The sequence below is a fragment of the Leopardus geoffroyi genome, chromosome C3 (assembly GCF_018350155.1).
Source record: "Leopardus geoffroyi isolate Oge1 chromosome C3, O.geoffroyi_Oge1_pat1.0, whole genome shotgun sequence".
NCBI lineage: Eukaryota > Metazoa > Chordata > Mammalia > Carnivora > Felidae > Leopardus > Leopardus geoffroyi.
Genome location: NC_059338.1, coordinates 103127953 through 103153301, shown reverse-complemented (window position 1 = coordinate 103153301; position 25349 = coordinate 103127953). Strand labels below are relative to the sequence as shown.

The 25349-nt window shown below is 36.4% G+C and overlaps 1 protein-coding gene across 2 annotated transcripts in view; it reads left to right on the top strand.

The window, feature by feature from the left end:
• The window catches only part of ZFPM2 (zinc finger protein, FOG family member 2), a 473986-nt gene that overhangs the window by 111974 nt on the left and 336663 nt on the right, over positions 1-25349 (top strand). For both annotated transcript variants that reach the window (XM_045453925.1, XM_045453926.1), the window contains one exon: positions 9278-9379. In XM_045453925.1, the coding sequence (XP_045309881.1) occupies positions 9278-9379 (102 nt within the window). The remainder of the gene's footprint in view (positions 1-9277; positions 9380-25349) is intronic.

Here is a 25349-nt window from a genome sequence, read left to right as displayed (position 1 = left end):
GGCAGGGGTGGGGTAGGGAGGGAGAAAGGGAAGAGACAATAAGGAAAAATAGTTAAATACAAGCTTTGAGATACACATTTTAGAAAAATCTTTTTAAAGTAGGTTTTTTTTTTTTTATTCTCCCACACTTGGCTTACATATTGATTTTTGTCAAGTGTCCATAGAGAAAAGTAATAAGAAGCAGAAATTTTTGAATGATATACTGCTGAGAATTTGCCTTATTTTATCACATGTGGATATTTCCCTTATGCACCAGATCTTTAGTGAACTTAAACTTTGTGAAAAGCTCTTTTCACATGGGAGATGATATTCAAATGTGGGGTAAGTGTTTAAGACTGTAGAAATAATTTATAAATCACTGTCCTTTATTCCTGAGTTATTAACACTGTGACTTTTATGTAATATAGCTACCATAAACATCAGTATGTTGAATAATTTCCTCTTACTGGCTGTGATAGAATGCCACAAATTATGGTGGTCTCCCGTTAACTGTAGAGAGGAGTTTCTTCTCCAGGTAGCAGACTTAGCTCTGGACGGCTGTCACCACTGTCATCCACAATTGTCTGAAATCCAGAAATCCAGTGAAGAAAATTCATAATCAGATAAATGTGGACTCTATTCTATTGACGTGTTTAATTGCTCATGTTCTGGAATATGAGAAAAGGTTATTGCCAAAACAGTGACATATTAAGGAGATCTCATGCATTTTTAAAAATAACTGTCTACTGAATATAACTATCCAGAATATGGCAAAACACTACATTTTCTTATACACTTATAGCACATCTAAGGGAGACTTAAGTCAGACACCATTATAGAGGTCCATAGAATAATGGACCTTTTCTTATCAAATGGTTGAAATGTTTAGGTATCTTCTTAGGTATTGGCAAAAAGGGATAATAATTGTACATTTTTATTTTTGTATCTGGCGACATAACCATATCTATAATTTTGACAATCCAGTGTTAATTTAACATGATGCTTTTGTTTGATGAATCTATAACCAAACAGTTGTTTTAAGCCCAACAATATCGTGAGGCTATTAGGCAAAGCAAACCAGAACTGAATCGTAAACTTAAATGTCCTCGCCCTTCAATACAAAGCTGTAGTTTTCTGTTTTTGACTGTTACAGTCCTTTAACCAAAGCTATCTTGTCTGATGATAAAACCATAAGTGTATGAAGCTCACACATTTTTCATCTCTTTTATGACCTTATCTTTCATGAGCGGCTTCTGTGAAGGTATCCTAACTATAGGAAGCACCTGGAAAACATATGTGATATCTATTCTCTGATAAGCAGTGTGAACAAGAAAGTAGATCTGTCACTTCTGAACTGTTCATTGTTAAAAAATACTTTGATGATTTAGCTGATTGCGAAATACATTATAGGGATGACTAACAGCTACAGTAACACTCTTAGTCAAGAAAGTTCAATAGTTTTATTGTACAAGAATTTCTATAAGAGGTTAATATTGATAGGAACTACATGGATTAAAGGAGCAGGGTTGAGGAGGGCTGTTTTCTTGTATGACTGCTGGCAAACACTGCTGCTATTTGTGCTGAAAAAGTGGCTTTCTCAGTATGTGGCAAATCTTTAATTTATACAGGAATGTCTAACTTTGGGTGAAAGGGTGTTTATGCTTTTGAAATTATTTTTGCCTAGCAAGGAGAGCTGCTGCTTTGACCACCTTGCCAACAATACCTAATATGGAATTTGAAGATTCTGTTTCATGTGTTCGAAAGACTATATTCTGGTGCATTTCCCCGAGTCATTTGTGCTGTGTATTATATTGCTCAATAACACCTTCAATTTCCCCCTATAGGGCTCTCATTGATTCTGAAAACTAGACTAAGGAAAATGGAAGGGCCCACAAAATATGTATGATATCTTTTAAAAGAGCAACAAAAGAGTTTAATCTTGCAATGGAAAACCATTAACTCCATAGCCATAATTTTAGAAATATTACAGATTTTGTTACCGCTTGACATTTATTCTGTTTCATCTTTTTATGAATTGGTCTCTGGATATATATATATAGTGGTTACTCCATTAAATGTGTTTGTGCTTTGCTAAAAAGACACTGAAATTTCTATTTAAAAGTATGTGAATAAAGAATGTAGCAAGTAAATGAATGGATGTCAAATGCATTCCTAGCTCTTTCTGCAGTTCTCTTCCTAGCATCCTTTTCTGTCTTCTTGTCCTTTTCCTACCAACAAAGCTTTTGAAGCAGTATCTTAACAAACTTGTCATTATTCTCGTGGCTATTAATTATTCATGCCATTTTTCATAAGCTACTTAGAGTACTGATTTCAAACATATAAGAATCAAAAATAGAAGTAAATAAAAAACAATGGTCAATAAAGTCATTTCCATTCAAATCACAAAGAAGCTGGGGTTGGGTTAGTATCAAAATAAAGTTCTGTGTATAAATTTTCCATGAGAATAAATATATTGAAAGGGAAAGAAGCAAGTCCCTATTGTGAAGGGAAAAAAATAGTGTTTTCTTAAAAGTAATTCAGAGATTTCATATTCGATTAAATTGTTTTTTAATCATTTCATTTTTCATTAGTAAAAAGATTAAAAACGAATTAGATAAAAACATTACCATAAAAATGAGAGTTAGTTTCCTGAGATAAACTCGGAAGATGAAGGGTCTAAAAGTTGACAAATGTGACATATTTTAGTTATTAAATAGAAATAATGTGCTGAAGGCAATTAATTAGCAAATGTAATGATACTGCAGTAGGTTAGGGTAAAAAGAATGAAACCAAGATCTAATTTTATAACTCGTCAGCGAGTAATGGTAATTGATTAAGCATCTATGTGTAGTTGATTTTACTGAGTTCCAAGTCCAACAGTATACCTTCAGAAAAATAATGCTTCTAAATATTATATCCATTAAATCTTTCATTTTAATATGTAAGCATAGTGAAGGAACAAGTCCTATTATATATGGAGAGGAGAAGCAGCTATCTTTGTTGCTTGATCATCAATAGAGATTCACTGTAATATCCTAATAGGTTTGGAGTATGGTCGCTGGAGTCAGAGTGACTTGGGGTCAGTTCTTGGATGTTCCACTTGCTAGCACTATGCCTGGGCATCTCACATATCTGCCTCTTGGCTTACTCTTCTGAAATACAGGGATAACATTGCATGGCAGGGCTGATGTGATGTTCACAAAACATTTAACTAGTGCTGAGGGGTGGTCAAGAAATGTTAGCCATGTTTAGGTTTAATATAGAACCCAAGTGTGCAGACCTGTTCTCTGCCTTTATTCATCTTTATGTGCAGATACGGAGATGAATAAAAATTTAATTCCAGCCCCTTTTGTTTTCTGCACCCATGTGTGTCACTTCATATGACAGTCTTATGTTTTTGGTCATCTTTTCCTTTCTCACATTTTTTTTCTTTAAGAAACATGATTAAATAACTGATCAAGGGCTTTAAACTATTCTCCTGTCCTGAGTTTATTTTTCTTAATGTGATATATATCGCACATTTACCCAGTTTTAAAATAGCTTAAAACAGTTGCAAAATGTAATTTCTTTTGAGCTGTTAATTGTATACAATCAACTATCTTTACAGTGTTTCCTTAACTAAATACTCTGCAATATTTATTTTCAGTAGTTCTAATTATATGTGCTGCATAATGAAACAAATTAGAGCAAATTGTTCCATGAATCAGGATTATCAATACTGAGTATTGCTCCAGATGTTGGTGCAAGTTGAAATCTAAGCTCAATAGTTCCAATCTGGCAGTTAAGTGACATTTAATGAAAGTATTTTATTATATGAAATTACTAGTTCAATCAAGCCTCTAATAGGCTAAATTATATTTTTTTCATTTTGAGTGATTTACCAAATTTCTGTGTGCATCAAGGTCTGCTGAGATTTGTAGTCATCCTGCTATTTTTTTCCCAAGATATTAGATGAGAATGATCCTGGGTAAATTTAGCCTATACTGAATGAACGAAATGACTTCATGCATTCAACCATCATACTGTAATAGCAGTTCTCAAATTATTCCTCTTAGCATCTTAAAACTTTGTATGGATTCTACTCTCACATCATTGAAATGTGGTCAGTTTCACCACCATTTTTCCTGCACAGCAACTTAATTACTGTAATGTTGTCTATATGGAATTCTTTGGGGAGATGACTTTCATTTTTAATCTGAGAAATGGTTTTCAGTTATGGAGCCTCAGGGTATGAAACCTACAGAATTCAGTTTTATGTAAGATAACGCCTCCAGAATTTCAGAAATGTTATTGGCTCTTTCCTCCAGGAACCTTCTACTGCACCAAGTCTGGGTTAGGTGTCATGCCTGTGTGCTCCTGTCACGTCTTGGACTGCTCTCACTAAAGCATTTGCCACACAAGATTGCAATTATTGATTTGTCTCTGTCCTAGTCTGAAGTTATATGAGAAGTGGAACCATCTTTGTTTTATATTCTTAGTGCTCAGCACAGTGCCTGGGACTCCAAATTTATTTTAATATATTAATAAAGAATGGTTTATTTCATCTCTCTTCAATAAAGATAAACATTTACAGATTCAGGGGAATTCTTTTAACTTCTGACTTTCATGATTATTGTGATTCCTCCACAATATAGTCTTTGAAACATCCCTTTTTCCCACTATACTTCTCATTATTTTTCCTTCCAAATATGTAATTTACCTAATAAAATATTTCAAAATAGACTTAACTATAGTCTCACAAAAGTTTTTGGGCAAGAATGTCTGAGACATGAGTCAGATTGTGGTTATAGAACAAGTAAGGGGGGACCCAAAGACCAGATGTCTGAGAAAAAAAAAACATGTTCATGGAAACTCAATAAATATATGTTGGTTACTGTATTTGTGTCACATGATCATATCAACCCCCTACTTAAATATTTCATTGACTTCAATGTGAAGAACTCCAGAATTAATTATACTAGGTTCTCCATTGGTCAATGTCATTTTACGCTTCTGGTCTCTGAATTTCTGTATCTTACATGTTTTCATTTGGAATTATTCATGGACTACCCTGATTATGGTTTTTTATCAGTGGTTACTTCTCTTATGCATATTACCTGACTCCTTTACTAGATTATATGGTCCTTAAGGGGAAGTATATATCTCATTGTATCTTCAGAAATATGCACTATAAATGTTCACAATTGAGTAAATTTTGCATGGCATCACGAGTTTCCAACAATTTAAACTTAATAGCAAAATTCAGAAAGATTTACTCATTTGTGTGGCCATCAAGATGATATAGTTAATATCTGCATATAGAACTTAATTCATCCAAATGGTTCTACCCAGAATTCTACTATCTGAGCCCTTGGATATGTAATTTTTTTTTTTTTTTTGGATATGTAATTTTTAACAGCATGTCCCATGTTTGCTTGGGTATGTCTTGCTCTGGGATTATTCAGCTATTCCAGGTATGCATGGTTCTCTACTCAACTGGTGGGGGTGGAGTATAGGAGAGGCAAGAAAGGATATTTTGGAAAGAATGCTAGACAGGCAGTTAGAAGACTCAAATTTAATTCCTAACCTTGTATAAACTGCTGTTTGTGGTGGCCTTTATGATGCCTCTTCATGCTCCCCTATAATCCTGCTTCTTACTTGTTGAGGAAAGGGTATCTACTAAAAGCTGCTTCCATCAGTCACCCCTGTGATGACTGGGAAACACTTAATTGGTCCAGCATGTGAAGGTTTGGGAGGGGTGACTGATGCAGAAATAAATATAGTGGCTCTAAGATCATACATAAGTTACCCTATCTGTGCATCGAGTTTGTAATCAGTAAATTTCTCTAATTTGGGTCTGATCATCTTCAGAGTCCTCCCCCCACCCCCGACCTTGCTCAGATTTCCTTGTTTCAAGATTCATAAGACATGAGAAAAGTGCTTAGAAGAAATGGACACCGTTTAAAGTTATAGGTTGCATTCTTTACTCTTCACTGTTGGGGAAGACATTTTCCTTTGTAAATTCCCCTGTGTTATTCCCCTGAATTAAACCTCCACTCAGTCCGTGGGCTCCAGTGTTCATGAAAAATAAAGTGTTGTAAAGGTCATATTTCCCCCAATTGGGTCTGGTATCCTGGAGGTACCAGAAGATTAAGGTGCTACATGGATTATTGTATTAAGTAGCATTGAATCATTTGGTGAGAAGGTTTTCAAGCTTTTTGTATTCTTTGTGGATCAGTGAAAATGTTTCGTCTTCATATTACTGTGACTTAAATAACTTGTTACTCTTCCTTTCTATCACAGGGAAATGAGACCAGAAACTCAGAGTCTAAATAAACACAATATCTAGAAGTTAGTAATGTTACCTTTATTTTTATTGTATTTATGTTCATTATTACCTTCTATTAGGAGCATCTAATCCTGATTTTTCTAGCAGTGATAAGAAAATTTTCATTAAAAAAATATGTATGTTATAAAAAGTGAGTCTGCTTTTTTAAGTTTTTATTTAAATTCTAATTTGTTAACATATAATGTAATAATTAGTTTCAGGAGTAGAAATTAGTGATTCATTACTTAACATATAACACCCAGTGCTCAATAAGTGACTCTGTTTAAAGAAAGCTTACTACGCATGACTGGACAAAAAACTATGAACATAATTACATAAGGAGGTTCGGAAGAAATTGAGTACTTCAGTAAGGGTCCCAGAAGGAAACTGATAACTTGGCCAGTGGGTTTTGCTAAAGAGAGTTTGGTGAAGAGACAGTGTACAAGGTATGGAGACGGTTAAGCAAACCAAACCAACAAGAGATGGGGAGCACCGACGGCAGGCGACAGTGAGAAGCTGTTAGCTCTCCTGATCTGAAGAGTCATGGGAAGTGATAGTGCTGCGGGAGTGTGGGAGAAGCATATGAGCCGCTTAAGAGTGCCCACGTACAACACGGCCATTGCTCCCAACTGGAGACCCTAAAAAAGATGGGGTTGGAGGACACGTACCTGTCTTCTCTCTTCCTGCCCCCTTGTCCTCTCATCTTGCAAGTGCCTCCCATTGATTGAACCCGCCCAGGAATAAGAGAACAAAGCAGCCCCAGTGATGGGGTCCACAGAATTCTGCCTCATGGGGCACAAAGTACAAAGTAGGACATAGAGGGAAGAGAGTCAATTGAGGCCATCAGGAAGGGGCAAGCCGAGAATAACTAGCTCATAGAAAGTATCAGGGTTTTCTGCCAGAGCTAATACTTAATGAGTCCAGTTATGCCAGTCTGCTACCTGCATAGCTTTAGTTCAATACTCACATATATGTGGGCATACTTTTCAAAGTACTTAACAACTGGTACAACTTGGGCTCTGACCGATCAGAGCAGATGCCATAAACCTCTTGCTGAATAGACGTAAACCCCTAGTCTCTGGATTAGGGGAGAGAGGAGGGGGCACACTAGACAGGGGCTGGGGCAGGGAGGGTTGGGCTCAGGGGCACTTGGTTCAGGGTTCACAGCATTTGAAAATATTAAAAGGCTGTACAGCCTACTTGTCTATGCAGGCTGAGAGCCATCCCTCTTTGCGTCTGAGAAGTGAGAGCAGAACTCTTCCACTGATCTTGTAAGATAATTGGTTGATGTGTCCATGTTCTTCTATGTGAGCTGTAAAAAGGAGCACAGATTAAAAGTCTTATCTTACTCCTGAGTCTTTGTACCTTTCTTATGGCACTTGGACCTTGTCTTGCACTCTCATTATTTGTGAACTTACTCTCTTAAATGGGTTTTATGCTCCTTCCAAAAAAGTATTGTATTTTTCCATATATATCCTGCTTTATATCTACTACAGTTCCTTAAACATGGTAAATGCTCAGTATCTATTATTTTATGGAAATAATTCCCTTGCTATTCATTGTAGTCATCCTGAAAAGAAGAGAGAACTCAACTTTCAAAGATCCTTCAATTCCAAACATGGGTTTGGCGGTGTGGGGGTATCTTTTTTATTCTTTGTCACCCACCAGAGCCAATGATCCTGTGTATGGAAATGGTGACAACAGACTTGTCACTGGGTTTCTGCATTCTCTCTACCTTTATTCTGCTTTTTAAAAATGATTCATTTTGTGAAGCTATATATGGAAATGAAATACAAAATTTATGGAGTTTAACGTTCAAAACTCATCAACATCACATTAATGTCTTTGCAATAAGAATGGCTTCCTGAAAATTTTGTTATTTCTGTGTTACTTGTAAAGATGTTAAGAATTCAATGTATTTTTTGTTATAATCATATAAAAACTTAAGTATTATTATAGATTTGGACAACTATGTGGAAAATACTTCAGAGAAAGCCTAGATGGGCAAGCAATTTAATTTAAAATTTTTAGCATTATTAGATTCAACATTTAATTGCCATGTTTTTGGTATCCATTTTGGAACAAATTTGGTATGACATCCATCGCATTTTCTTGTTATTCGGTTTTCTGATCCCTATTACCATTTATAGTAGGTATATTTTGCAATATTTTTGTGTGTACCATGTTACCATGGATTACTTTCCTATAAAGGAGTTGCTTTATTACTTAAAGTGAAGGTTCTTATAAATTAGACCTCTTGATATGCACTTGCCTTGTTAACATATGTTCTTTGCCATAACTATACTCTCGCTTAAAAAAAAAAAACATTTTTTTTTCTTACATGGAAATGAAAACATGAAACTGTGTGAACTCGCTTCACTTCTCAAGTATAGCTTTATAGTTTCTTGCATTGTGAAGACTTGAGTCACTGGCTCATCTCATATGCTAATTATTTATGGCCTTTTTATACCCATTTAAAAAATAGGTTTTAGCAAGCTAAAAGCTGGGGGGGGGGGAGGGGGGACGGAATCTTCAAAATAATCTAAATTCGGCCCCAAACCTAAATATGTCTTACCCTAAGCCAGTTAATTGCTTTGTTTTTGTTTTGCTGCATCTTGCCTTTAAAAATTATTATTTGGAAATACAAGAGTTAAGGTTTTCCATATTAAAAGTGGTAATTACACACTGCTTTTTTAATTTTATTCTTATATAAAATATTAATAACACTGAATTTTTTACAGAAATGTTTTTGTTTATAGCAGTTAACTTTATTTATGTATTCATGTATTGATGACTAATGCTGATTTTCTTTACTGTAAATCCACAGTAGGTATCAAAATGATTAATCATGGTCATTTTCTCTGCATAATGACAAATATATGTAACCAACATATGCTTAGACATAGTCTAAGGGCATCCCTTTACCGGATCTGAATGTCAAATAGAGAGCTTTAACTATTTCCCCTTTTCTCTCTGTGTTGGTATTTTCAGGTGATGATGAAGGAGTCCAGGAGACAGCAGAATCAGATGGGGACACACAGTCAGAAAAGCCAGGCCAGCCTGGAGTTGAGACAGATGATTGGGATGGACCAGGTAGGACAGAAAATTTAAAATTCAACCGGTTGTTGCTACTATCAGGAATTCACTTTTTTCCTCTTAAATTTTAATTAGGTTGTAAAACTCTTACAATCTCAGCTCATGTATGTATGTATGTATATACATGTATACGTATATATAATAAATATATATATACGTATACATATATATATTTGTGTGTGTGAATGGAGGTTACATGGGAGTTTAAGTAAACATTATTTAAAGAAGATTTTTATCTTTCTGTTAAGTAAACTAGAAAAACCAGTGTTTCTTCTGCTTAAAATCTCCATTTTTTTCTCACTCCACAGTCACGTAAGAATTACTTCATTCTACTTGCCTTTTTGGGTTTCTTTTGAACAAAAATCTTGATGCTGTATCTACATTCAATTTGGGAATAATTTTAACACATTTAAACAAGTAACAGTAATACTATAAAGAAATATTTTTAATTTAGTCATATTGTAAATTGTAGATTAAATCTCAATATATATTTAGAAGTTTAGAAAATATCAACGGATACTCCTATTTGATTCAAGGTTTTGGCAACATTTTCATGAATGAAAATTTAATTTGATTTTAAAAATCCTGATATTTAATCATTTCAAGAAAAAAAATGATGAAAATACTCCTAAACACCAACATAATTTTATGTAAATATATACAGTTCATAAGAACTCACTAAAAAAAAAACTCTTTATATTTGGTGCCAAGTAATTTACAATTGATGGTATATTTATAAATGGAGACTATTATGTCATAGGACTTAAAGATATAAGCGAGGTTTTGAAATAGTTTTAGCCATAATTTCTAAAGCAGTAACATTTTTCATTAAGAAAGATCCCTATATTTCAATCACATTTTCACCCTTGCATGACTTTGCAAATTGCTCTCTGCTGTGCGTGAAGAAGAGAAGGACTCCAGTGGTAATTTTCTGAAACCAGCAGCTGGAAAATATAATGCAAACAAAAATGAAGATGCAGTATAGCTGATTATTATGATGTCATTTCTAATGTTATTCATGATACACACAAATGTTTGTATTCTGTATACATACAACATAATGGTTATACAAGATTTTGGATCAAAATGTGTTATATTTAAAGTGCCATTATACCACTTTTTAAGGGTTTGGAAGAAGTTGTAGACTTCTGGCATTTTCCCCTTACAGCATAATGTTTCTGTCTTCTCGGTAGAGGAAAGAATTCCTTGGATTAAAATTTTAAAAATCTTTGGAAAATTTCATTTTTTTTTCTTGAGGATTACATTTAATTTCAAAAGGATAGATGAAGTTTGTATTGTGCTGTTTTTTATTCATGGAATTAGGCATATGTGTGCTGCTTAGAGTTTTTACATTTAAAATTAATTAGATTTAATGGCCTTTTGGATATGCCTACTTACAGAGTGTACATTCTGGCTGCTCTTTCAATGGTGGAAACTTGGAGGGGGCAGATTTTCTTCTTTCTGATGGTCTGGGGCCCACTGTATTCCCTGTGGCTTGGGAGTATGTAAGCACATTCACGCAGTGGTAAATTATTAAACACATGGGCATACCCAGTGCCGCCTTTTTCGGAAAGCTTTTCCAGAAGTAAACTTGTCTTATTAACTTAGAGACAGAGAGAGAGGAGCAAGGTAAAGAATGATGTGTCATCCAGGATGAGATGTTTCACTGTTGAGTTAAATTTCTTTTATGTATCTGATTTAATGAAATTATTATTTAGTTGTTATAGTGAACATGTTTATGCTCTTTTCTTTGGCACACTTGAATATGTAAAAACTTTAGGGGCGCCTGGGTGGCTCAGTTGGTTGAGCATCCAACTTCAGCTCAGGTCGTGATCTCACGGTTTGTGAATTCAAGCCCTGCTTTGGGCTGTGTGCTGACAACTCAGAGCCTGGAGCCTGCTTCTGATTCTTTGTCTTACTCTCTCTCTGCCCCTCAGCTGCTTGTGCTGTGTTGTTCTCTGCCTCTCTCTCTTTCAAAAATAAATAAATGTTAAAAAAATTAAAAAAAAAAACAACTTTAAAGGAAAAAGGTATGTATCTAAGCAGATGTACCTATAAGAAAGTTCTTTTTTGTTTGTTTGTTGCAAAATTGATAACAGATTTTTCCCTTCAGGTATTTTACCAAAAAAGAGGGGGTTAATTATTTTGAAACCCCTAAATTAATGAAGTTGATTCATAACAAAAGGATATCTATTGGATATGCATTTTAAGGTAGAAATTTCATTACTTTTCCTTCAATCAGGACAAAGTATAGGGGATGTTTTTGCACTTTTGCTCTCATATAATAGCGATTATATCAGTATTTCACCCCGATTTTTGTTATTTGCAAAAACGGTGTTGGTACTTTCCAAGTGTATAAAGGGGAGAAAATCGTCCAAGTTTTAGTGATGGTTTCCAAACAGTTAGAAGTTGTGTTCTGTACTCTAAGGTTCAAATTCTGGATTTGCCACTTACTTGCTGGGTGATTTTTGTCAAGTTGCTTGCTTTCTCTGTTCCTATATTGCCATTTGTAAAATGTAGAAAATGACATTCACACTTCATAGGGATTCTGTGAGAATTAGGTCCTACACATAAAATATTACTGATCATTATAAAGGCTTCTGAATTGTCGAGTCTTGAAGCAGAACCATTTAAAATTCTCGGCATTTTTTTTAAAGCCCGGTAATATATCTGATACAACTTTAAAAATACTAAGCATCTAGTTTTGAATTTAATTGCAAATAATTGGTCAAGACGTGAGGTAATGAGCCAGGTGTGATTTTAAGGTCTCCTAATTTTAAAATCCTCCCACCCAGTCCTCGGCATCAACCTAAGATAGACAGCTTTCTCTAAATAAAAATAGAGCAGAATCAGAAGACAAGGAAAATGATCTAAAGAATTAGAGGCATAGAGCTGACATCATTTAAGATGGATCAGGATTTATATATATATTTTTTAAAGAGTTTGATTGAAGTCCACTCCACAGCCTTTCCCGATGGCTCACTTCAGTAATGTATCAACTCTTCAGAAGTGTTCTATTTTTATCATATGCAAATCCCCCAGTGCCAATTGTTTGTTCTCTTACTTGTTATTCAACTAAAAGGTACATTTAGTAATTGCTCACACCTTTGTTAACTCTTATGATTAGGCGGAACCTAAATAGTCTTTAGAAAAATTATCTTACATTTGTAAACATTTCTATGGTGAAATTTTTTAATGTTTAAATATTTGTGACTCTTAAATATTCTTCACATTTTTATGAATCTTTCTCTGTTGGAAGGGAGAGCTAGACCCACACTAAGCTTATAAGGTTCAGGCCAATGTGAATGTCATTACCTCATTATTTCCATATCTCAAGGAACTGTTTTTAAGTTTTACTTTTCTTTCTTGCTCTTAAAAAAAATTACCCTGATACTACCTTGCTGAGAACCTAATTGATATGATACTTGGTCTCGACTGTCTCCTCATCTGCATTTGCCTGTACTTCATATATCATTTCTCTCTCCTTTCTAAATAAATACTCTTCTTCCTGTCATCACCCTTGTAAGTACTTCAGTTTACCAATAGTCTTATACATTTAATTATTCAATAAATAATTATTATGCACTAATAATCATGAAAGGTGTAGGGAGAAGTCCAAAGGTATAGTATGATGCCATCCATATTTCTTTTGGATGCCATTTCTCTTCTTTAATCTTTTAAAATTATTTGTGCGTTGTGTTTAGGTGACTGATGCAACTAATATTTAAGCATGTGAACCTGGAAAGTAGAGAATGGTTTAAACTACGGAAGAAACTGAACAAATTCTAGAGTCAGATCTGTGTTTGAGTTCACATGCTGACACTTAACAGTCTTGTGACCTTAGGCATATGAAATAGCCCAGGCCTTGGTTTCCTTACCTTTAAAATGGGAATAATAATAACTACCTTGAAACATTGTTATGTGGATGAAATTTGAAAGAAATGATGTGTAGAAAGTGTCCAGTGGACAGCTTGGGAGAGGGTGGGATTTGCTTGATGTTAATGGTCTTCTCTTACCATAGAACCTCTCACACCAACCAACAGTTAGAGTATGGACCTTATTTTGAAGTAGGATTTACATCTCTGGCTCTCTCTTATTTTAAGAAATCTTTAGAACCACAATCTATGGCCAAAGTCTTGGGTTCTGACTTCTGTATTTAGATTCAGAAGGAGACTCAGGGGAGAAAATTCAGATAAATCACTATAAATTCATCATCTACCTCTATGAAATGAGCACCTCAAAAGTCACATCTTATATCAACTCTAAGAATACCAGTTCTCTAGTTTACATTGTTAAAAACATGGTTACCTCTTTTGCACTTGGGAATAGTGAATAATCTGATTTCTCTGGTTTAATATTGAATGTATCTAAGTCCTACCATTAGGCTTACAACTACTATAATTGAGATTTCCAGGAGCTTTAGTAAATGAACATATCACACTACTCAAATTGTGCAAATAATGTATCTCAAGAAATATATATCAATAAAAGTATGCACAGATATAATTTTGATCAAGCAGTCCCTTAGATTCTTTGACACACCCTTGTCAAGAAAAACATGCACTTTTATTTTGGTATTTACATGTTAAGTGCTTGAGATGTTTCAATAAAAATAAAGTACAGGGTGCCTGGGTGGCTTAGTTGGTTGAGCATTTGACTTTGGCTCAGGTCATGATCTCATGGTTTGTGGGTTCAAGTCAGGCTCTGTGCTAACAGCTCAGAGTCTGGAGCCTGCTTCGGATTCTGTGTCTCCCTCTCTCTGTACCCCTCCCCTGCTTGTGCTCTGTCTCTCTTTGCCTCTCAAAAATACATAAATGTTACAAAAACTTTTTAAAAATAAAGTAGAAAATCACACCTTGTATTGAAGATTTGATGAATTACTAGAATAAAATTCGGAGTTTTTTTTTTTTGTATTATATATTACAGAACAGTAAACTTGCTCCTAGATTGTTAAATAGAAATCTGAGTTTCCATAGAAGGAAACTTATTTTGAGGGTAGTATAATGAGTGGGGAAGAAATAAAAATATTTCTTCCATTTATATCTTGGCCCTGCCGCTCATGAATTTTGTGACTTTGAGTAAGTTAATAACTCAAGGCCTCAGTTTCTTTGTTTATAAAATGGGGCTCATAATAATCACTACCTCATTAATGAGATTTTCTGTGTCAAACACGGAGCTTGAGGCTTCATAGTGCTCAATAAATAGCTCTAATATTACTTTTCATATAATTTTGGCAATTGTGCCATAGTAGCCATTACAATGCCTTACAGACGATGTGCCTTCATTTAACATCTGCATGGTGAATTCACTCTGCAAAATCATTTTGCTATGTGAAAGTCATCATCAGATTATATTAACTATGTTCTATTTAACTGGGCTGAAAATGTGATGGAGTTAAGGAAATTTTAATGCAAGTATGTTTTCAAGAGTAAATGTCTAGCATAAAATCAGATTGTGTACTTGTTGCATCTGTGCATCAAATCTGTACGCCGAATTGATCACCAAATCTGTAAATAAGTTGCCTCATCCAATTGCTGTTCAGCATGTAGATGATGGGGTTAGTTCTGCTTTGTGCCTTGAACCCAGAAGATGGGAGTGTTTTGCATACAGTGGAATGGTAGCTGCAAGACCTCTGGGAGATAGAAGCACACACTAATGATACAGGGTTTTTGGTTTTTTTTTTTTTTCCCCCTTTCTCTTTACTAGTCCAAAGAAGGGCTTGGAGATTACAGTTCTGATTTCGTTTCCTTTTTGATTGGGAAAATGTGGTAGATATAAGATCTGGGAAATGCCATTTGAAGTAAATTAACAGAAACCTATGAAACATAGTTAACCATAGATATAGTCTGACAGTAAGAAGAATATTGTGAGAAGCGGAGGAAATCGTAGAATGACTGTGTATTACGCTGACAGTGAATTGGTATTATCTCTGCTATCAGATAATGCAGTTATCATTAATTTTCACATTTGCATTTCAATCTTTGGAAGGAAATGACTCTTGCCGGATGAAGATAAGAGCTCTGTACCACTATAATGAACCATCATTTTATCCCAATGCTTTGTGTCCGTATGAAAATGAGGCAGGGAGGGGTGTGTGTGTGTGTGCGTGTGTGTGTGTGTGTGTGTGTGTGTGCGCGCTCGCGCGTAAGCATGCGCGGGCATGTGGGGAGGAGAGTCAGAAACACAGTATAACAAAGTGTCAAAAATTGCTACAGACTTTTGAGCCCCTTATGAAACAAGAGGGGGTCAAAATAAATCTTCTGTAATGTAGTTAAGTGGATATCGGATTAAAAGATGAAAGCTTTACTCTTTGTAGAACAGAATGCCACATAAACTCAGTAAAAAAGTTCCTTTTATCTTATTTCTTTACTCCGGTTTTCACTCTCATGTAGAATTAGGGCACACATAAACCCAACCAAAAAAAAAAAAAAAAGTAGGTTGGAGGCAAAGTACTTATGATTATTGTTTGGAAAGATGTATCTTTGAGTTATAACATACTGCATAAAATATATCCTTAATCCAGTGGCCTTCAATCCAGTGGTTTTACATCCTCACTCTATGGAAACAAACTACAAATTGTAGATGAAGCATTTGAAGGTTGTTGACTTTACTAGAACACCAGTCAGTGAGCCCTGTACAAATCAAAGGTCTAGGCCCTACATCAAAAGTTTTCTTATTAAACATGCTTTTGTATATTTTTAGTTTAAACATAAAGCTTGTATTGCTGCTTCACAGTTTGCCTACTTTGATTAGCTACTCCCCCCTCAGTTGTGTTAATAACAGGACTTTTATTATTATGCTCTTTCCTGCTGAGACGTAATTCAGCTTAGAATTCTCTTCCACAAAGCACTCCAGGAAGATACTGCCAGCCAGTGGGAATTGACATATAAGAGAACCCTTTGCTATCCCTTTTATAACCTCTTTCATTAAAACATGTGCATTAAATATTTGGGGACAAGGATTTTTGGTATTGGTTCTTTTTCTTGACTCAGCTTTTCGCTCGGAAAAAAATACCTAAAAACATTGGCTCTCATATCCGGAGAATTGAAGGAAAGAAAAACTAAACCTTGCAGTTATTTGTTGTTATTTTGTCTGAGTCAGAAAAGGACTTAATTGGGCTCAGAAGAATAAGTAAAGACCAGCACAGGGATGTGCATTAGAGGTAGTTGGAAAATGAAAGCAAGTAGCATACAGACACATATACTTGCTACAAATGGGCCACAAATTTAGAACGAGATTTCTGGAAGACTAATTACAAGGATAATATTGATTGATGACACAAGATGAAATAAGTTGGTTAGTTGGGCAAAAGTTTATTCAACTGTATATTGAGTGTCAAATATATGCAATGCTCTGTGCTAGACTCTGGGACATGTGTCAGTACATAAGTAGGGTGGTCTCTACCTCAGAGAATTTTTATTTTTTTAAACAATTATTTTTAATGCTTATTTATTTTGGAGAGAGAGAGAGAGAGAGCACCAGAGTGTGAGCAGGGGAGGATCTGAGAGAGGGAGACAGAATCTGAAGCAGGCTTCAGGCTCTTAGCTGTCAGCACAGAGCCTGACGTGGGGCTCCAACACACGAGATCATGACCTGAGCCGAAGTCTGATGCTTAACCGACTGAGCCACCAAGGCACCCTCTACTTCAGAGACTTTGTGCTCTCCCAGAAACTGCAAGTTGTAATAATAATGATTTTTTGAGTGCTTACTGCATATGTGGTGGCTGTTGTACAGAAGAAATATAAATGATACCATAAACCATATTGTGAGACGTGGAAATCAGTAATGACTGATCTGAGGAACAAATATTTTAACTTCATTTGTTTTTATTTGTAATTTTTATATTTTAATATGCAAAGTTTCAAATATACATGAAATAAGAGGGAAGTATATGATAGATCCCCATGTACCTATTACCCAGCTTCAGTTATAATCAAATTTTACCAATCTGGTTCCATCAGTTTTCTTTCTTTCTTTCTTTCTTTCTTTCTTTCTTTCTTTCTTTCTTTCTTTCTTTCTTTCTTTCTTTCTTTCAACAAATCACAGAAGTCATGATGTTTTACCCATATGTGCTTTGGTATGCCTCTGTAATAAATAAGGACTTTTATTTAAAACACAACCACAAATAATAGCATTATCGTGCACAAAAGTAAATCTTAATATTATATAAAACTCAAATTCATCTTCAAATTTTCCCATTTATCTCAAGAAATGTCTTTATGTTTGTTTTTTTCAAACCAGGATTTGAAGAAGGTCCACATACTAGTTGATACAATTCTCACGTCTTTAGAATTGATAGCAGTCTTTCTTTCCTCAACTCCTCCCTCCCATTTAGTTGCTAGAGAAACCGGTGTGTTTATCCTGGAATATTGTTCACATTCTAAATTAGGTAGATTACATGCTAGCAGTGTGTGCAACATGCTCCTCTGTCCCCCCATTTGTTATAAATTGGTAGTTAAATCTAGATCCTTGAATATATTCAGATTCAATACTATAGGCAATAAGACTACATATACATTGCTGGGTACTTTCTATTGCTTCGTGTCGGTGTATATTACATAAAGATGGGATGTCCCACCTGTAGTTATATTACAGTGTATCAGAGGGTTCACCTGTTTTCAGCTTGATCCATCCATTATGAAATTTCCCATTCAACTTTCACCTGATGATTATTATGAGGTTCCATTATATCATTAGGGCTTGCACAATTGTGACTTTTACATTTTATCCTCCCTTCTGTATTATTAGCTGATATTATTATCTTCTGGAGGTTTTTCCAACATCCACTGCTTGCCCCTAAATTCTGTTCTTAAAGGGAAGGGAGGATATGTGCTTAATTCTTTCTCATTCTTTACCAATTTCAGAATAAAGAATAGAGAGAGTGTTATAAGATGAGGCTCTTAAAGGAAGAGCTCAGGGATTCAGGGCCTTGTAGTCCACTGTACCGTTATTGAATTTAACTTCAAGATCACTCTGAAGACATGTTCTACATATAAGCCACATGCTCATATTTGCATTAAATATAAACTGCTCTGACTGCTCTGTGGAGAATGGATAGAAAAAAGTCAATAAAAATGCAAGAGTGTTATCAAGAGATGAAAGTGTTTATAGAGAGTGCTGGATATATGTGAGGGTGTGATTGAAAGTGGCTTGCTCAACTTCAAATATTTCATTCCCATTCACTGAGGTAAGGAAAACTGAAGGACAAGCATGTTTAGGGGGAAAGATAAGTTGGATTTTTTTTTTAATGTTTCTTTATTTTTGAAAGAGAGAGTGAGACAGAGAGGGAGCGGGGGAGGGCCAGAGAGAGGGAGACACAGAATCCGAAGCAAGCTCCAGGCTCTGAGCTGTCAGCACAGAGCCCGACAGGGGGCTCGAACCACGAACCGTGAAAACATGACCTGAGCCGAAGTCGGATGCCTAACTGAGCCACCCAGGTGCCCCAAGCTGGATTTTTAATATGTCATTTGCAGGTTTCGCGAGACATCCAAGGGGAGCTGTTGAGTAGAACGTTGGTCATATAGGCCAGGAGCTTGGTGAGAGGTCTGGTCTAGAGATAGAAACTAGAAAGTCAGCAATGTATGCATGCTGGTGGAACTCATGGGAGTAGATGAAATTGCCTGGGGTGGGAATAAATATAAGAAGTCTTGGACATGAATCTCGAAAAACTCCTATCTCTCACTGGAGGATAGGGAAAGAAGTGTCATCAAAGGAGACTGATAAGGAGTAGCCAGACAAGATGGAGAAAACCAGGAGAATGTAATCGTTTTTAAGGAGGACAGAGTCACACCTGGGTTAACTGCTGCGGCGAGGTCAAGACGGAGATTTAAAGACTCTCCTTGAGTTTAGCGCCATGCAGATATTAGTGATTTTAACTAGAATTATTTCAGTAGAGCTCCAGTAGCAGAAACCAGACTGTGGTAAGTTGTAGTGGGAGGGAAAGGTGAACAAATGGACTCAGCTATTGCAAACAACTATTCTTGAGCGTTCTTAGTAAATAAAGATATAACATATATTTGGGTTTCTGTGAAACTGTTTATTGAAAAATTATTACTGTTTAACTCTTACTTTTACCTAAGAATCTTTCAAGCTCCGAATTTAAGAATATGCCTTCGGAGAAATTTATGTTCCCACATTAAGCTATTCTGAATCCACTATCCGTTAACTTATAGATTATTTTAGTGTTTTTTTTTTTTTTTTTGCCTGACCCTACCATATCTTCAGACTTTACAGTATACATTTTTGTCATTTCTTTTAAATTTTGTGGTTTCAACTTTTATCCCCTAGTAACCAGTTTACCAAGTGGCTTATGTGGTTTTTTTTTTTTTTTTGAGGTTCATCACTTTTAATGTAATTGATATGTTAAATTTAATAATATATAGTAATGTATTCTAAATTTGATATGGGTTAGAAACATGCTTTCCATTCTTTCCAGTATACACACTGGTAACAGCCAATATTCTGTTGTTTTAGTCAGGAGCACATTTGGACCCCGGGAATTATTCTGTCTTCATAATAAACTCCTACACTTGCTTGTGAGATTGATCCTGGGAGCTTGCAACTTATTCACTCATGAATATAACTTGCATAAGCTTGCCTGATCTTGCTCTTCTTCCCTTGCACCTTTGTAGACCCAGGCCCACATTGAATTAATTTAATTAGTTCAAACATTTATTGAAAGAATAGCTGTGCCAGACTCTAAAGATAAAAGCATCACTTGGACTCAGACTGCCTTCCAAAAGCTCATAGTACATAGCAGCAGACAGATAAATGATGAGATAATTAAAATACATTGCTGTTGATTCCACTGTAGAGCCATGAACAGTGTGCAGTGGTAGCAAAGAGAGAGGAAGGTCATTTATTGGAAAGCGGTGGTGAGATGATGGCCAAGGGATCAGTTTTCACAGAAGGAGAAGGGAAGCAGGTGCTGGTGGTGAGGCTTAGTGCTGATGAGTAACACACATAATAACGATCCCTTCAAGTGTTCCCAAGGGCAGAGTGATAAATTCACATTGGAGACTCTCTGAGTTGTTATTCATACATAGAAAGTGTTTGGGTTTGCATGCGTGGTGAACTTGCTGCCATTTTGCCTGTCTAGAAGCTTCCTCTTTCCAGTTAGACCTGCCCATCCTGCCATTGTTACCTTAGACGCCATGATCTTTCCTGTCACTCTGAGGGATGGAGGGGCTCTCTGAAACACAACAGAAGCTGTAATATCTTCACCTGACAGATGGGAATCCAGACTTAGACAAGAGGCTATCTTTTGAAGATCTGTTACCTCTGTGAACTTTTAAAACAACAATGAAAGAGTTTGGTAAAAGTTCAGCAATGTGGGGCGCCTGGGTGGCTCAGTCGGTGAAGCATCCAACTCTTGGTTTCAGCTCAGATCACGATCTCGTGGTTTGTGGGTTCCAGTCCTGCATTGGCTCTGCGCTGAGAGTGTGGAGCCCGCTTGGGATTCTCTCTCACTCTCTCTTTCTCTCTGCCCCTCCCCTGCTCATTCTCTCTCTCTCTCTCTCTCTCTCTCTGTCAAAATAAATAAATAAACCTAAAAAAAAAAATCAGCAATGAAATCCATAAAGAAACCTAACTGTAATTTAGGTGGTTGCCTGGAAATCAAAGCAAGGCAGAGTCTGTAGTGGCCTAACTGGCCTTGCCTTCTATTTGGAAATGGGGTTAGCTCTTGGAAGTTCTTAGAGAGTTTGGGGGGAATAAGAAAGGAGGGCTCAGGAGGGAGAACCTGAGCTTCTTGCAAATAGTAGAGTCCTTCTTGGCAGATTTCCTGTGGGCCGTAGTTTAGGGTAACATAAAAGAAAATCTCAAAGTGCTGCATGTTTTTAAAAAAAGCTTTCTTATTCAATACATTGTCACATAGAGGAGAGTAATGAAAATAACATGTTGGGTGTTAAGCCTAAGTTTACATTTGGGTAAATATACAGAGAATCAAAGACTGTTGGTTTTTTTTTTTTTTCCTTCGAGTTTTCAGGGCAGAAACTCTTGAGGGAACAAGAAGCATGACATTCATTTCACCCGACACCTTGTGTGAAATCAATCACAGGCCTTCCTGATTGAATGGAATTTTGACAGGTTCTTTGGATTTTCCCTCCTGTTAACCTTTTTCATGTTAATTAATTAATTAATTAATTAATTAATTCAAGATAATTAAATATAAAAAGGAAGGTAGGGATTTTATTATTATTTATTAAGTACATATTGTTTATAGGAATACAAATAATTAATATGAAAGTCAAGACTGATACATTTTTGAACACTGTGTTAATAATGTATGGGGCGTCCAGGGTGGCTCAGTCCGTTAAGCGTCCATCTTTGGCTCAGGTCATGATCTCACCGTTCATGAGTTCCAGTCCCACATCGGGCTCTGTGCTGACAGCTCGGAGCCTGGAGCCTTCTTCAGATTCTGTGTCTTCCTCTCTCTCTCTGCTTCTCCCTTCCTCATACTCTGTCTGTCTCTGTCTCTCATAAATAAATAAATGTTAAAACAACTTAAATAATGTAAAATAAAACAAAAAGAACAAATGCATGAGCGTATTCTAATAGGGATGGAAACATGGTATGTCTTATAGAACCAAATAGAATGTAAGCCAGACAGAGAATATCAAGGTGACTGTGTATCTGAGATTGACAGCACTTATTTTCAGTGTTTTTAATAAGCCGTGAATTATTTAACTTTATGGTATGTCAATATGTTTTCTATAAAAAGGCAAATACAAGCAACCTTAAAGAAAAAAGGAAAGAAGAAAACATTTTCTGTCATCACAGTATTTGCTCTCTGTTTCCTCTACCCATTTTTTCTTTAAAATTTTTTTTTTCAACGTTTATTCATTTTTGGGACAGAGAGAGACAGAGCATGAACGGGGGAGGGGCAGAGAGAGAGGGAGACACAGAATCGGAAACAGGCTCCAGGCTCTGAGCCATCAGCCCAGAGCCCGACGCGGGGCTCGAACTCACCGACCGCGAGATCGTGACCTGGCTGAAGTCGGACGTTTAACCGACTGCGCCACCCAGGCGCCCCCATTTTTTCTTTTAAATTAGATGTTTCCCAAGAAGATTATCATCTTCTTCAGTCAACTGAAAAAAAACTTTTTTTAATGTTTATTTTTGAGAGAGAGAGCGCGTGAGCAAGAGAGGGACAAAGAGAGGGGGAGACAGAAGATCCAAAGGAGGCTCTGCACTGACAGCACAGAGCCCGACATGGGGCTCAAACTCAAAAACAATGAGATCATGACCTGAGCCAAAGTTGGACGCTTCAGTAACTGAGCCACCCAGGAGCCCCACCCTGAAAATTGAATAAAAGGAAGACATTCGGTATATAAACAAGAATTATTGTAATGTGACTAATGCAATAGTGGTTAGATAAGGTGATAAATGAAATAAAATTTTAAAAAATTCATGCCTGCCATGTTTACTATTGTAGCCGGACAGAGTAAGTTTACTTAAAATTGCTTTCTCTTTGTAAAAGAAGTCACTTGAGTGGTCCTTCTTAATTATGGGAATATCAGGGAAATGAGAACCAGGGTCTTTTCAGACCTTTTTGTCACTTTGCCATGAACACCCTCTGTCTTGGAGATCTCACAGCTCTGGAGAGAGGTGGTTGGGACAAGATGGAGGACTGATTTGTGTACGTATTGCTTTCTGTGGGGCAGTCAACCAGATTTCACTGCTCGCTCTGCTGCCATAACAGAACACCACAGGTTGGTTGGCTTAAACGGCCGAAGTTTATTTTTCTTCATGGTTCTGAAGGCTGGAGGTCCAAGATCAAAGTGCCCACAGGGTTGGTTTCTGGTGAGACTTCTCTTCTTGGCTTGTAGATTAGATGGCCACTGTGTCACTCTGTCCTTACAGGGCTTTTCCTCTGTGTGTGCATACTCCTAATGTCTCTTCCTCTTTTACAGACATCAGGCCTATTGAATTAGGGCTCCAGCCTCATGACCTTACTTAAGCCTTATTGACTCTGTAAAGGTTCTGTCTCTCAATACAGTCACTTTGGGAGTTAGAGCTTCAACCTATAATCGTGGGAGGGACACAGTTCAGTCAATACCAGGTTGGATTGGATGGCCTTAACCAAAGTCAGCTAGCAGGGAAAGTATACCAAGGACAGGTTTCTGGAAAACAAGCAAAGCCAGGACTCAACAGTAAGGGCTGAGGTTTTACTTGTTTTAAGAAAAACAAGGACTTGTTTTTCTCACTCTTTGTTCTTAAATCTGGAACTCCTTGTGTGACCAGACAATGTGTCCTAGGGTCCTGCTCTGGGGAAGAATGGCTGATCTGAGATGTGAGTGTGAACTAAGTAAACTGAACCCTGAAGCCTAAGTGGGGGGGGGGGGGCGGTGGGGGGGGGCACTGTGGCAGAGAGTACAAGAGATGAGCCCACTTGGCTGTCACCTTGGTAGAGAAGGAGATTCCACTATCCTGTGCAGGAATGGTTTTCAATAACGACACCAAGGAATCAAGAGCAAAACAGGGGCTCCAGTAGCTTAACTGATCATATTGGAATTTTGAAGTGGGGCTCGCTCTTGGGGTGGGGATTCTTAGAGAACTGGGGAGGAGGGATAAAGAAAAAGGTCTCAAGAGGGAGAGGCTTAACATCTTGGTAACCGAAACTTTACCCCAAGCTGATGAATGAGGGTAACTTAAGTCATTGAAGAATATGAAGCGAGCCCAGGAAAAGAGACCTGTGTCTTTGCTTTGGGAGGGCACTTAAGGCCTCTTTACTTTGTGAGCATAGAGACATTTCAGAGATGTAAAAAGAGAAGAAGAGAAAAGATATTCTAGCATTCCAAGCAGAGTAAAACCTACTCGGCATTAATATGGAGGGTGAACTGTGGTTAGGAGTGAGACAGGGACTGACATTAGACATCTGGGCAGTAGCCCACTGTGGTAGTTCTGATGAGGACACAGTAGAGACTTGGGCAAAATAAAAGTCGATGACATTGTTCGTAAGTATTTGTGGTCACTGTGAAGATGGGTTGGAAGTGGTGAAGGAGGAAGGAAGGTTTCCTCACCCAAATCCCAAGCACAGGAAAGCAGTGATCTGGAAGTGATGCTGGGGAGCAAGCCAGAAACAGCTTGATTGTGGAGTCTCTGCTCTCATCCTTGTCACACACACACACACACACACACACACACGCACACACACGCCCATACGCACTCATACGCACACATACACACATGCATACATACACACAGTTTTTTGAGCAGTGTGAAAGCAAGAGTTTTCTAATGGTTGCATGAACAAAAATGAACCTTTATTTTTAGTCTGTAAGGACAAATAAAATGCTTTTTATTCATTATAAAAAATATTTTAACTGTTGTAAGTTATTAGATTTAACAATTATGCTTATATTTTAGATTACATTTGAAGAGAAGTGTGAGATTTTAGGAAGCATTCAGTTACACATCATGCATTTTTGTCACATTTTTGACATATTAGTGTGTATTAAAGTAAAAAATTGTTTGATATTTAAAGAACAAGTGGATATTTTTTGAAAAGTACAAATTGTTCATTAAAAATCTTAATTACAATTATGTGGCAAAATTAATTTCCTATAAAATAGGCTTTTCTGTCTGGAAAAATGGAAGTGAATTATTTTAAGAACTCGTATAACTTAAGGCTAACATTTCATGCTAATAATTAATGATTAATATATAGTAGATTATTTTAGCACATTTAAAAATTAAAGAAGAGGTTGTTAACTCAGCTTTCTGAATTTTACTCTTTTTTTTTTTTTTTTTTTACTTTTAGAGGTAAACATAACAAAATGAAAAAAATAGTTATCAAATATTTTAATAAAGTAGAATGAAGATGGCATTATGTATAACTATTACAAAATGCATGAAATACCTCAACTATGGTTTAAAAGCACATGAAATTAGGGGGCGCCTGGGTGGTGCAGTTGGTTAAGCGTCCGACTTCAGCCAGGTCACGATCTCGCGGTCCGTGAGTTCG